The sequence below is a fragment of the Dysidea avara genome, chromosome 3 (assembly GCF_963678975.1).
Source record: "Dysidea avara chromosome 3, odDysAvar1.4, whole genome shotgun sequence".
Lineage (NCBI taxonomy): Eukaryota > Metazoa > Porifera > Demospongiae > Dictyoceratida > Dysideidae > Dysidea > Dysidea avara.
This window is the reverse complement of record NC_089274.1, coordinates 29,869,140-29,883,219: the sequence shown is the minus strand read 5'-3', so window position 1 is coordinate 29,883,219 and position 14,080 is coordinate 29,869,140. Positions and strand designations below refer to the sequence as shown.

At 37.7% G+C, this 14,080-nt stretch overlaps 1 protein-coding gene across 2 annotated transcripts in view; it reads left to right on the top strand.

Annotated features, from left to right (window-relative positions):
* LOC136250644 (carboxylic acid reductase-like) overlaps window positions 1-14,080 on the top strand; it is a 36,725-nt gene that overhangs the window by 13,141 nt on the left and 9,504 nt on the right. For both annotated transcript variants that reach the window (XM_066042869.1, XM_066042870.1), the window contains exons 4-14: window positions 4,109-4,230; window positions 4,289-4,335; window positions 4,552-4,697; window positions 6,854-7,412; window positions 7,534-7,611; window positions 9,228-9,369; window positions 11,715-11,814; window positions 12,341-12,407; window positions 12,482-12,575; window positions 13,345-13,458; window positions 13,964-14,062. In XM_066042869.1, coding sequence (XP_065898941.1) covers window positions 4,109-4,230; window positions 4,289-4,335; window positions 4,552-4,697; window positions 6,854-7,412; window positions 7,534-7,611; window positions 9,228-9,369; window positions 11,715-11,814; window positions 12,341-12,407; window positions 12,482-12,575; window positions 13,345-13,458; window positions 13,964-14,062 — 1,568 coding nt within the window. The remainder of the gene's footprint in view (window positions 1-4,108; window positions 4,231-4,288; window positions 4,336-4,551; window positions 4,698-6,853; window positions 7,413-7,533; window positions 7,612-9,227; window positions 9,370-11,714; window positions 11,815-12,340; window positions 12,408-12,481; window positions 12,576-13,344; window positions 13,459-13,963; window positions 14,063-14,080) is intronic.

Here is a 14,080-nt window from a genome sequence, read left to right as displayed (position 1 = left end):
CAGTCGGGCCGAAGTGACGTCAAACAGTGAAAAATCAAGCCCGTAGCCTTAGCCATTATCGAGTTACGCTTGTCTGAAGGCATCAGTCAGTCAGTCAGTAGAAAATTCTGTTAAATAAATAATTTTTAAACTTGTTGAAAGCATTTCGAGTCGATCTGAAAGCTTTTTTGGGCTTAGTTTTACCTAACCGATACTGCCTGATCATCGTCAGGGAAAATTGAGGCTGTTTTTGGGTGATATTATTCCATGGGCCACACCTACTCCTTTGTGGTCCCTACTATACAGTTACTATCGTACTGTATGATACACTACTACTGTACCTTCAAAATGTGGAAACCTTCATTTTCCACATTTTCACAATAAATACTGACCAGACTCTAACCTCGCAATACCTTCATGGTGCCTTGGCAGTATTGGTGAATTATAGTCAAGCTCAAAAGTGCCTTCATTATGACTCGAAATGCTTCCAATAGGCAGTGGCATATCTAGACTTCTTACTTTACCCGGGCACTGGGTGGCAAGCCACTCAGCCACATACACATGCCCATCTTCATATAGACATCAATACAACATCTAGAATGTGTTGTGCATTGCTATGTATGTGCTATTGCAAAATAACTAATATCACTAGACACAAATGTTGACTACTATTGTCTTCTTCACACAAACTACCCGACTAGGAGGAAACTTGGATTTAAAGCACCAGGCGTTTATACGATCACGTGACAACTGTGGACTAAAGTAGTCAACCTACAAATAGAATAAATGAAAACATATACTGACTAAACAAGTACTCCATACCTTTGACTAGCCTGTAGCTAGCTGTCATCTACCAAGGCACCACACAGCCATACGGGGTACATGTCTCAAAACTTGCTCGCGTCTGTTCACATCTGAATTTTGCAATTGACTATACATTACTTAATCCAAACCCAACTTGAATGGGCGCTATTCACCACACTATGAAACATTCATTCAGTCCCTGTCACGATGCTGCAGTTGGTAGTCACGTGATCTTTCTAATAACTTACATTGGCAATACCACAATCGAAACCAATGCAAGATCGCCGTTTCTCCTCTGGAAAGAAAGGCTTGATTTGACATCGATCAGCATTGCATAACTATTCTTTACAATCGTTAATGTTTTGTGGGTATTCAACACTGATGGTGAAAAGCATTTACCAGGGCACAAGTCAAATTAACCATGGCACAGGCCCGGGTAGGCCCGGGTGTAGATACACCACTGCCAATAGGTTGCTACTAAAATTATTCAGTGGAATTTTCTACTGACTGACTGACTGACTGACTTACTTACTTACTAATGCCTTCAGACCAGTGTTACTCAATAATGGCTAAGGCTATGGGCTTGATTTTTTCACTATAAAAATTGCTTCAGCCTGACAGGTGCGTTTTGGCACACTGCAGTACATACAATGCACACATCATGGACTTACCTTTGTCCTCCTTTGTGTTCACTGACAGCACAAAGTATTGATAAAGCGTAATGGCAACTTCACTTTTCAGTAATTGATAGTTGGGATGCACGTACATTAAGGCGTTCTTTCTTTTGATGCAGGGTTCGCCAGTCATAATTATGTTACGAAAAAGTAAACAAGTACAAGAAATCATTAAGTTTGATTAGGGATCATAGAAATAAAAAGTAGTGAAACAAGAGAGGTTGCCTACACCTGAATACTTACAAATGGACGTTTAATCTGATTAAATATCCACTAGTATATCTTCAGGTGCAGGACAACTTCCCTGCTTCGCTACTTTTTATTTATACAATCCCTAATCAAACTTATAATTCTTTGTGCTTAATTGTCCCACTAGGGACTTTGTCATGCAGTTACTATATGTCTGAGTTTATGATGCTTTTTTTTTTACTTGTCAATCAGCATTGATTATAGATTAAGCCATTTTTATGCTGGATACCTGCTATAGATGATACATACCTCAGTACCATATACTATACAAATAGAATTAGTATAGAGATACAGGAGACAGCCAGTGGGGCACTACATGGCCTACACATGGACTTGGTCATAAGCTTTGTTAGTGACTTGACCTAGCTAACCTATACCAGAAGAAAACTGTTAGGATAAGGGAGGAAACTGGTCCAGAGATTGAATGATGCCAACACTACCCGCAGGATTTCCAAAGCATTCTCCTTCAACCACTCTGGTCCTTCAACCAGTTTGTAATGGCATACTCCGATATAACTCTAACAAGTTTCAGTATTCTTTTACTTATAGCTAGGTAACTGAGTTTTCTACTAACTGAGCTAAGCAGAATGGTTGATACTACTGGTTTGACTTCTTCACTGTCTAAGGTTACTTAGGCCCAAGGACTTACATGCACCTTTGTTCTCCTTCGTGTCCCATTTCTTCAGTGGCGGATCTAGGATTTTTGAAAGAGGGTTTCTGGGAGGTATATTATACTGTACTCCATTTAAAGCCATTGCACTGATTAGTATAACATTAGTGTAGCTATGTGGTTACACTATTGTGCTACCATTTAGACATCCTTACTTGCTCTTGCTCTTTGTCAAAGAAAGATAACGGTTTTTCCTTGCTTTAAGTTCTCGTCAGGGTCTCTTCTCTTTTGTTTTCTCATTTTGAACTCATGCAGAAACAGGCGCCTGAAAAAAAAAATTATTGAGTGAGCAGGTAATCTGCTGTGCACATTTAATCTAGTTGGCCTCAGCCCTCAGAGATGAAAAAGAAGATATTCTGTAAATTATAGTAGTTACTGTTATGATAAAGAGCTATTTACAACAGAAGAATGACTTAGTCAGCCAGCATCACTTTTAAAAGTGAAATTCTGAAAGGGGTTTTCTGTCGAAACTACTAGATCCACCACTGTTCTTTCTCCATTATCTCATAGGTTGATTCATGGTAACATGTAATAGCCAAATATCACATTTGTAGCTGTAGTATTGCAGAGGCACTTCTCATGCTACCTTTGCTAGTACCGCTATGTAATGGGCGGAATATGGCTGAAAATGAGGAGTCTTCACTTTGCTTTCCAGTGGGGCACACATTCAGATTCAAAATTGACTTTATGATACTGTGTGTCCAATGACATTCTATCCTTTGATGCAGCTTGATTCATCAGGTACAAATTATATTACAAAAAGGTAAACAAACAAGTACAAGGAAAATTTAAATTTGAATAGGGATCATACAAACAAAAAGTAATGGAGTTCGTCTACATCTCCGATTATACTAGTGGAGGACACCTGCAGTTATACTAGTGCTTATTTAATTCCTGCTTCGGTCTTTGAGCTTATCAGTGGTATAGCCATGACTGAAGGAGGGATTAAATGTCCCTTGTTTCATTACTTTTATTTCTATAATCCTTTGGGCTTGCTCTGGAGCCATGTTTGGGTTCGATTATGGTTAGCCAATACTACCAAGCTGTTGTCTCTCAAGGAAAAGTGAGGCTGGCTTTTGGGTGACATTCTTGGCCCAGAAAGCCATGATCCCTACTATACAGTAGTCTCATGTCTTGCACTAATGCACAAATGCCGTTTGGTGACATTGCTCGAGTTTCTTAGGCCCGGAAGTGGGATCCAACCAAACTATTGGCTGGCCAATCAAAATCGAGGAGTTGCATAATATTTTAAATTATTTTAAACAGTGAAAGATATTCAAAAATGGCTAGGAACATCAGAATAGGGCATTTACAAGATGCAATCTCTTCATTTATTGTATTAGTAGAAGTTAGCATTTCATTTCTGGTAAAATGTTGAGTCATGATTCTTCGGTCTTTTAAGGTGAGATCAGAAAACACACCAGTACAGCTTGACAACAAACGTTTAGAACAACCTAGGTGAATAACTTCTAATGAACAGTTTTTTAAATCATCTGCTTTTTCATCTACTTCCAATACATTCATGCGATTGTGCAACTCATTGATTCTGATTGGCTAGCTAATGTTTTGGCTGGATTGCACTTCTAGGCCCAAGAAACTTGATTAATGTCACCAGACGGTGTTTGTGCATTAGCGTGAGCCTGGCTGGGCACAAGACTAACTATACAGTACTTATGATTATAATGAGGTTGTATTACGATACAAAATATACCTGCTTATACTTTTGTTACAGGTGATGAGAACTAAATCAGTATGTGAGGCACTAGTGAAAGCTGCTGAAGTGTTTGCTGAGTGGCCTTGTTTGGGTTACCGAGTAGTAAATAATGATGGAGAGGCTGAAGAAACTTTCACCTGGTAAGCCATTAAGTGTATGTGTAAATCAGTTTATCAAGTCATGTGTGTATACAAACAGGATAAGCCACAAAAGGATAAACCAGATTGCACTGTTCTTAGGAGCAGGTATAGTGTAGCTAAACAAATTATTGATAGTCTAAATTAAATGCACAAAAAAGTCAAAACTTCAATTTTGATTTTTTCATGATCAATGCAGTGATATTCTTAAAGCTGTATATTGTTTGGGAAACACTGTACATATATCATTCTCACACTTGTTTAATGAACTTCACTTCACAGTTAATTTTTGTTGTGATTGTATTAAAACTGTTTTGTGTGCAGGCATTCAGGAATATTTCTGTCACGAGACAGATCGTCCTTCTAAAGTGTTTGTGGGTATCAGTGGAATAAACTCACTTGACTGGATCATCAGCGACTTTGCAGTTACTCTACGGTCAATGGTAGTGGTCCCCATCCATACATCACTAGTAAGTAGTACACCATCAGTCTTGATTAATAATTAACAATATGTGAAACGTCACTCTAATCATGTAGTATGGTAGTATATTAGGAATCATGGTGGTTTGCACTTTCTCACTAAAAATATTGACTGGAAACTCACCCTACCTTAATGGCATATGGTTAGGTAGAATCAAGCCCAAAAATGCCTTCAGTGTTACCCAAAATGCTTGCTATGAAATTTTTGTAAAATTGATTAATATAAGTTTTTAAGTTATCAACAAAAAAAAAGTTGTGAAACAAGGGAATAGCAAAAAAATTGTGATACAACAGGTTGTCTATACCTGCAGATATACTAGATTGAAGTTGGGGATTAAATGTCCATTTGTATATACTTTTTAGCTATTCCACTGTTTTAGTGCCTTTTTTCTTGATCACTAGCTAATTGGCCACCAGCACAGGATACTGGTGGACCTTCAACACACTTAGAATGTGCAACCTGCAAAATAATCTGAAATAAACTGTTGTAATTCTGTGTGTTGAAAAAATTTACTAAAAAATAAAAAAATAATCTTTTAATTGACGAACATGCCTCACTTGTGACTAACAAAAAAGCAAATCGTGTACTTGGGTTGATCAAAAGAAGTTTTGCTTATTTAATTGGACCCTAATATGTTAGTTTGTCTTTACAATTCTATGGTGCATCCTATACTCAAGTATGGTAACATAATAAGGGGACCTCACTACTTAATGGACCAAAGGAAAGTTGAAACAATTCAACATAGAGCAACCAAATTGATCACCAGCATACATGACAGTAACTATGGCACAAGACTTACAGAATTAAGGCTGCCTTTACTTAACTATCGTCGTCAGCTTGGTGATATGACGTCAGATATTCAATAGTTTAGTGGACATTGGTGTTAATGATCTATTCACACGATCATTAGGAATTACCAGAGGACATGAATTGAAACTTTACAAGGACCGTTCCTCTTGTTTGTTATGAAGCAAATTTTTTCTCTTGCCATGAAGTGAATATATGGAACAATTTACCACAACATGTTATTGAGGTATGCTCCTTAAACAACTTCAAGGCCAAACTGGATACATATTGGACAGACAATATCTACTATTTTGTATAATGAGTTGGTGTACAGGCTATTTGCCAAAATAAATAAATATATATATTCTCTCCTTCTACTTGTTTGTTTGCTTCCAGTGCATATGCCAGGGTATGTACATGCACACACACGCACATATGCACACACACACACACACACATGTACGCACATGCATGCACGCATGTACACACACATGTACGCACATGCACTCATGCACACATGAGCGCACACACACATACACGTACACATACTGTACACAAAGTAGTACTGTTTAATTAGATTGTTTTGATAGCAACATCCGTGTTTTACAAGTACGTACAAGGAATTTTAAGTTTGATTAGGGATCATAAAAATAAAAGGCAATGAAACAAGGAAAGTCACCTACACATGCAATACTACATAGCTGAAGTAGAAATTAAATGTCCGCATGCAGGTGTGTAGGCATGCAACCTCCATAAAAAGAAAGAATGCACCAGACATATCATAAAAAGTAATATTGCACCAACACGCACACCCTAAACTATCAATTAATGAATAGTAAAGTGGCCATTACACTTTGTTCAACCCATTACACAGTGTTACAAAGAACGGTGAGAGAAGTGCCTCTGCAATTCATCCAGTCACTACAGAAAATATGGTGATGATATATACACCTGTAGTTAGCACAGGGAAGCCTTGACATGCTACCGCAAATTGACACCTTGCACTGCCAGGTAAGAAAAGGGACAAAAGTAAACCCATATTGTGAGCACTGTATGTACTGTGGTATGCCAAAAGGGCTGAGGTGGCATTTACAAGTGTAGTGACAAAATCAAGCTCATAGCCTCATATAGTACGGTAAGTACTGTATATTAGGGAACATGGTGGTTTGGACTTTCTTGCCAAACAATATTACTTAAAAAAAAAAAACAGCCTCACCATTCCTTTATACTTGGCAATATTGGTTAGGCATAGCTAAGTCCATAAGCGTCTTCAGAGCAACCCTAAACCATTCCAACAAATTTATACAATTTTTAAAAAAAATTTGAATTTATGCTCAATTGCTGACTGACTAACTATAGGATCAAGAAGGAATAGCTCATGTTATCAACACATCTGGTATCTCCTGTATCTTGTGTTCTCCTGAAATGTTCCTCAAATTTACATCAAGCAAGAAAGATTGTCCCACACTCAAGCTAGTAGTACAGTTTAACTCCTGGCCTTACAATCCATCTGAGGAGGGAAGGATAGAGATGGATGATCTTTCATCATTTTTCCAACTTTTGTACAATTGTAAAAAGTTGACAAAGAGAGATACTGATGTCACACAGGATCAAGGCAAATTTAGGAAAGAGGTGATTACATTTATTGAGAAGATAGTCAAAGATCCTAAGCTTCAAAGTAAACTTGTAACTCTGTTCAAGCATCACATCAATTTGTCTCCTGCAAACCTGTTGCTCCATTCCAAGACTTCACCTGATGATTCCCAGTCATTGATCACAGTACATGTCACTACCATGTTGGTGATGTCATGCGTCTATCATTGTTTTGTGATGGGCTGTCTACCTCAACCAGTTACTGGTAAACCTGATGATCTTGTTTCTGTCATCTATACTAGTGGCAGTACTGGATTTGCTAAAGGTTATGATTTGTTGTACGCACATGTGTAATTCTTACGTGTATTTAAGTGTATTGCATACATGTACTGTATAGCATGCATGTGTGTACTTATGTATTGTTGTACATAAATTATATACTGTAGGTGTGACATTCACTAATAGGACATGCTTACAGTTGACCTTAGGATTTCAACTAGACAGTGACGTGATAGTTTGTAAAGGTACATATACACAATGATTACATACTATTAATAGTAGTAACCTATCATACAGTATGGAGTAGAGGTTTGGCTAAAAGTATCACTCTAAACCAGTCCCAGTTTCCTACACAACAGCTTGGTCATATTAATTAGGTATAGTCAAACCCAAAAATGCCTGTAGGGTGATCACAAACCCTTCCCAACAAGTTTCTGTGAATTTTAAAAAGATTTATTCCAACAGAATTATCTACTAAGTGACTGACTGCCAAGCATAACTCAAAAGCTACTAGCTTGATTTCTTTACTGTTCAATGTCACTTCAGCCAGCTACAGTGTACATGTGCAGTGCATGTATAATGAACTTGCTTTGTACTCCTTTGTGTCCCATTTCTTTATCCACTACTGTGTAGGTGTTGATTCACTGTGTAGGTGTTGATTCGCAGTAATGCGAGATGGATTTAGTTCAGCCACAACAATTATCCATAGTTTCCATAGTGACTGGATTGATTACAGAGGCGCTTCTCGTATGTTGTACCCATTATAAACGAAGAACAGTAACTGGAAACAAAGTGGAATGGCCTCTTCACTTTTCAGCAACTGATTCGCATTTTCTGTAGTGACTAGATTAATTGCAGAAGTTTCTTGTACTGTTCTTTATTATAATGAATATTCGTTCACGTATGTACGGGCCCCTTTTCAACTCGAAGGATTTCGTTAAACCTGGTAGCCTAGGAGGCCAGCTGTGTTGACTTTCGGCTGTTTGACATCCATAGAGCCCATTGGGAAAAGCCTTCACCGCGTCCTTATAAATTTGTTTCACCCGTATTTCAAACCAGCACGTATTAATTGCCTTAAACCAAAGCTTACCTTCCCGTAAGTTTAATATAGGCTCTTTATTTCTCACATAAAGAAGGCTGTTTGTAGCGGTTCACAAATATACAAACATACATACACACATGGATATAAACACACAGTCACAGACACTTTTTGGAAAACATTTGCAGTGTGTGTGCACAGCTGGCCTTCTGTGGGCACTCGCCTGGTTTAACAAGCAAACAATTGTAAGGAAATTTTTTTACATTTTAGTAGAAATAAAAAGCGACAAAACAAGGGTCATCTTTAATATCCACTAGCATGGCTGCAGGTGTAGATGACCTCTTTTGTTTTATTGTTTTTATATCCCTAATTTTCCTTACACTGTACCTATTTCATTGGTTACTATCCTGGGGTTGGAGGGATTTTTTTTCCTTACTTTGGCCCCTTTTCTGTTTCATGTTATCAGTCATTAAATCAAGTCACCAAGTCAAGTCATTAAGTCTAAGTCCTTGAAATTAGGTTAGGTAATCCTAAGGCTGCAGCACATGTTGCTGTCATACCTTCAGAGCTGGTCACTGTAAAGTGTTAATGATAAATAATAATATATGTCAGGATACATGGTATTGTCATGCAACAGACAAGTGTGTATTATATATAGATGTATAGCCCCTAACTGTAATGTGCATGTCATTGAATCATGCAGCTTCACATACATGCTACCAGTCATGTTTGTTTATTACTAAACATTCAAAGTACATGGTAACATGTGTAACATTTTGAGTAGAGGATGTGTTGCTCTGCAACTCGCATCACAACATTTAGATTCTTTAGCTCATGCCTCAGAAAGAGAGACAGTATTCTCTACAGTCATTCAAGCTGGACGAGTTGGTATTATGACTAATCTAACATTGTTAATGGATGATATTGGCTTGTTACAGCCAACTATACTCTCAACTACACCAAGGTAATAATATAATCTGGTGCATATTGTGTGAGATCATGTAGTTGCACATATGATTTGTACTTAGTGGTACTATATTTTATAGTTGTAACATGAGCACGAGTAATTTGTCTAATATGTATGCCCAAAGCCTGAGGGCTGCTGGCATACATATCAGGCAAATCACGAGTGCCCATGTTACAGCTACTATGTAACATTTCCATTTCAGGCTGATAGCCTTGATGCCAATGCTAGTGTAACCACTGGATTTGTTTGATATGCATACCTGAAAGATTCGATTATGGTTAGGCAGCAAGTAACGTTGTAGCTACGATTGTTAGAATAAACGGACGAGTCCTACAGATATCATGGAAAAGTTGAGTAGGGCTAATTTCAGGGAATTTACAAGTGTTTTAATGCTTTCGTGTTGTTTTAAGACTAATCACAACGTATACTAAAGACCTAAAGGGGTAAGCTTTGTTATAGAGTGGTTAACTCGTGTCGTCTGTAATGTCGCATTCAAAAACGTGCCGAAGCGCTTGTGAATGCACTGTAAGGCTAGTTCTCACCTTTAAGTAACATTTCTCAACTTGTAGAATGGCAAGGATACTGAAATGCCTTCATTTGAGTGCTTCTTGTGACAACACTTCAATTTGTGGTAATCATCACATGAGCATTAATTTATTCCCACAATCGATTTTGGTCTGAGCTTGTATAAAACAAACAGAGGGCAGTACCACTACTTCTTCCACATCAAAGCCATGCTTGCTTTGATGAAAGTGGCTTGCTCTTTTAGAAATGTAACCACTTCCATGGGATACATTTCAATGTATACCAGTGTATATTTAGATGTCTCTATGTAAAGAGGTATACATAGCAAATGTATCCTCTGAAATTCCTTTGATCTGAGGTGTCAAAGTGTTACATGTAATAGTTGTAATTTGCTTGATATGTATGCAGGCCCGAGGGCAGAGGGCATACATGTCAGGCAAAGCCCGAATGCCCCATGTTACAGCTAATATGTAACACTTATCAGGCTGATAGCCTGTACAGGGCGATCAATCACCCAAGCCAACACAAGTGCAGCCACCGGATGTATTATACTGTATATGCATACCTAAAATTTTTGATTATGGGTCAGCAACTAGTACGTTCTGGTTACGTTTGGTTACGATGAATGGGCATATCCTAGAGATATCACGGAGAATTTCGGTTATGCAAGTTTAATGTTTTAATTAGTCCTATTGAATCGTTTATGGAAAAAGTACAGAGCTCACTAAAGGCCTAGATAAGTAAGCTTGCTTGTAGAGTGGTTACGTGGTAGCTTTGTGATGGGGGGGTCCGTATTCGATAACGTGCGGAAATGATAAGTGAATAAGTTATAGCACTCATTCTCACCTTAGCCCAATGTTTTTCAACTCGTGGGATGGCGAGGATAACAAAACGCTCTCCACCTGAGTGGTTTTCATTCAAGTCATGTGTCCTAATCATGTGAGTATTAATCGATTCCCACAATCAATTTCGGCCCCGACGTCTATATGATCACTGCCCCATTGTAGCCCGGTCTACATTTCGTATGTACAGCAGCTGGGCTACATACAAAATATAACCCGGGCAGCTCCTTTGATCTGAGGTGTGAAAGTGTTACATGTACATATGTAGTTACTAATTGTGACCGGATTTGCGAAAACCTGACATAATGGTGCATTTTTCAAATTCTTTATTATTGAATATCTATTATCTACTTAGCCAAGTGTATGCTCTGGCCAAGTTTCAGCCTCTTATGGCAACAACCTTTGGAGTTACAGCCCTACAAAGTAGCAACAACGGAAAGATCGATTTGTACAGCAAGTATTGGGAAAATAAATTACATGCGCTTACAAAAACGGCTGTAACTTACAAATACGGCTGTAACTTACAAATACAATGCAGTACAGAGCTGCAACTTGCACCATTGTGTTCGCTATGAATAGGGGAGTCCATTACTGGGTAAGTTTTTTCTTCTGTTACCATTCTTCACTGCATACAGAGACGAAATCAGTGAAGAAAAATCGATAGCGTACGATCGTTTTGATGTGACATAAACAAATGCCCATAACCTATGTATCCTTTAGTCTACTGCAACAAAACAAAGAGTTTTGAACTCCTCTTGAGTAGGAGAATAAGATGATATCCAGGTTTTTATCATAGGACCCTTCCTTCACAAAGAACAAAGCATTTTAAAAATTTACGAAATTTTTTTTCGATTATGCAAATATTTTACTCATTGCAAATCAATTTAGGCTTGCACCATCATGTCGGGTTTTTGCAGATCCGGTCACAATTATGTACCCATGCATACTGTAAATGTGATCATTTTGTTTCGGCAGATTTTACAGCAGATTGTATTCTGAATACCAGCAACTTTTAGAACTCATGCGATTACAATTAGATGCCAGTAGCCCAAATTATGATGCTTTACTTGAACAAGTAGGTCGTGATTCATCATTTGTAGTGCTGTCACGATATAGATAACTCTATATCATATATCACCAAGGTTTATATCACGATATGAACATATATCACGATATAGAACTAACTGTAATATTTGCAAGACATATACATACTCTTCATTGTAAGTTTAAATTTAAGTTGGATGTATACCACAAGCAAAAGCTATTCTTATTTATCAGGTTTTAAATGCATTTTGCTCCTGCTTTACAGGTGAGACAAGAGGCTGGCATTACATAGAAACCTTAAAACCTCCCAGTTTACTTTGGGGTTGGCTTGTTTATCACACTACACCATCAACACATAACTTAATTAAATGCCAAATACCATATGTCTGGCTTCCCCCGCATCATTATACTAAGCAGCGCCACTATTGCACAACCATCGATATAACTGATTGGCTATATCATATCACCACCTTGTTATATCGATACTATCAATATATCGTGGCAATACTAATCATTTGTTTGTTATACAGAGAAATTTCATAGTTTCTTGTTCTTAGGAGAGAAAAGACATACTGTCATCATTAAGGCTGGCATTTAGCAACCGCTTAAAGAAAGTAATTGTAGGTATGTATGGATATATTTGTATGTACGTATTCTGCACATGTATTTACCTATATACATACTGAATTGCTATGCAGGTGGTGCTGCTACTAGCAGAGAAGTTCTGGAGTTTATGAGAGAACTATTTAATAATTCGTATGTGTCAGAAGGCTATGGGTGCACAGAAGTGGGGTATGTACATACTTCATTGTTACATATACTGTGACTGTGTGAACTTCAAAGGAGCTGCTGGTTGTATATTAGGCATATAGACCTCAAACCATAGGTATATACAATACAGTATACTACCTGGGAACAGGTGAGTACATATCAAGACACACAGTAGTGTGTCGTGCAGCTGAAGAAGCCAGCATACCACACTGTGGGTATGTTGACAGGAAGAAAGAAATCACAATTGCAGTTCTATGTCTGTGTAACCTGAACCAATTTTGTTGTAGAGATGCTCACTAGCTTAATTATGTTGTGGAGATGCCCACTAGCTAGGGGAGTCCACATAGGAAATTACTGCAGCCGTTTCTGAGATACATGTACAGAATTTTGCCTTTTTTCTTCTACTTTTTTCGCACACTTTGCAAGATCTGCCATACAACACAAATGCATACTCCAATCAAGCTGAAATTTGACAAATTATCAACTGGCAGAGCCCGTCCACAATTTAACGCTCCACGTCACTCGATATATGTAGTCAAAGTGTATCGTATCTTTGAAGTGGTTGGGCATCAAAGCCATGAGCAAACCGTGTTCACATGAAAGATATTGCCCAGGCAATATGCAAGTTTAACCTGAGCCGCACCTTTGAACACCCACGCTAAATAATATATACTTAATTTATAATTGTGACTATATGTAGTGTAGAAGCTAGACGTGATACATAACATCAAATTTTATAGTAGCTATTACCCTGTGTTATACTGTGTTCATTTCCCTTGTCTGTATATAGTAACATAGCTAGCATGAATACAAAGAGTGTAGCATCACTCCATTCTGGTGTTGAGTTTCAGTTGAGCAGTGTTCCTGCATTGGACTATCATGTTCAGGACCCATCATCACCACAGTGAGTTAATATTGTGGTTAAGCATGTATCGTTTCATCTATGATACCTTGGAGTTAAATCTTACTTGGTCTGGTTGTGTTGCTTATATATGGGATCTCCATTTTCTTAATACCTGTGAGACACTTTAATCACAATGGTGTTCAGATATGTACGTACTGTACACTGACTGTAAGCAAATTTATATAAAATTCATTGTTACATTCAGTTTAGAATGTAATTATGCCAAATACCCTAATAGAGCATTCATTTGTATTGTTTGGATAATTGATGATCTGGTCAATTGGACCTACTATCCTATTGAACTTCTCCATTTTATGTTGTAGCAATTAACTTGTTAACATTTTATACATCATTTGTTGTATATACGTCAAGTTTGTGTTTAATAATACTAGTAGTGTGCATGTGCAGTATGTGAGTATATACTGGTATGTCTATGTGTATGTTTTATATGTGTTGTGTCCATGTGGACATAGATGATGTACATGTATATTGCTAATATGTTAAGGATTGGTGATAAGGGAGAGCTGCTTGTACGGACTGGTACAATGACTGGAGGCTATCATAATAATTTAACAAAGTCTGCTAGTGCTTTTGCTGATGGATGGTTAGTATAATTATGTAT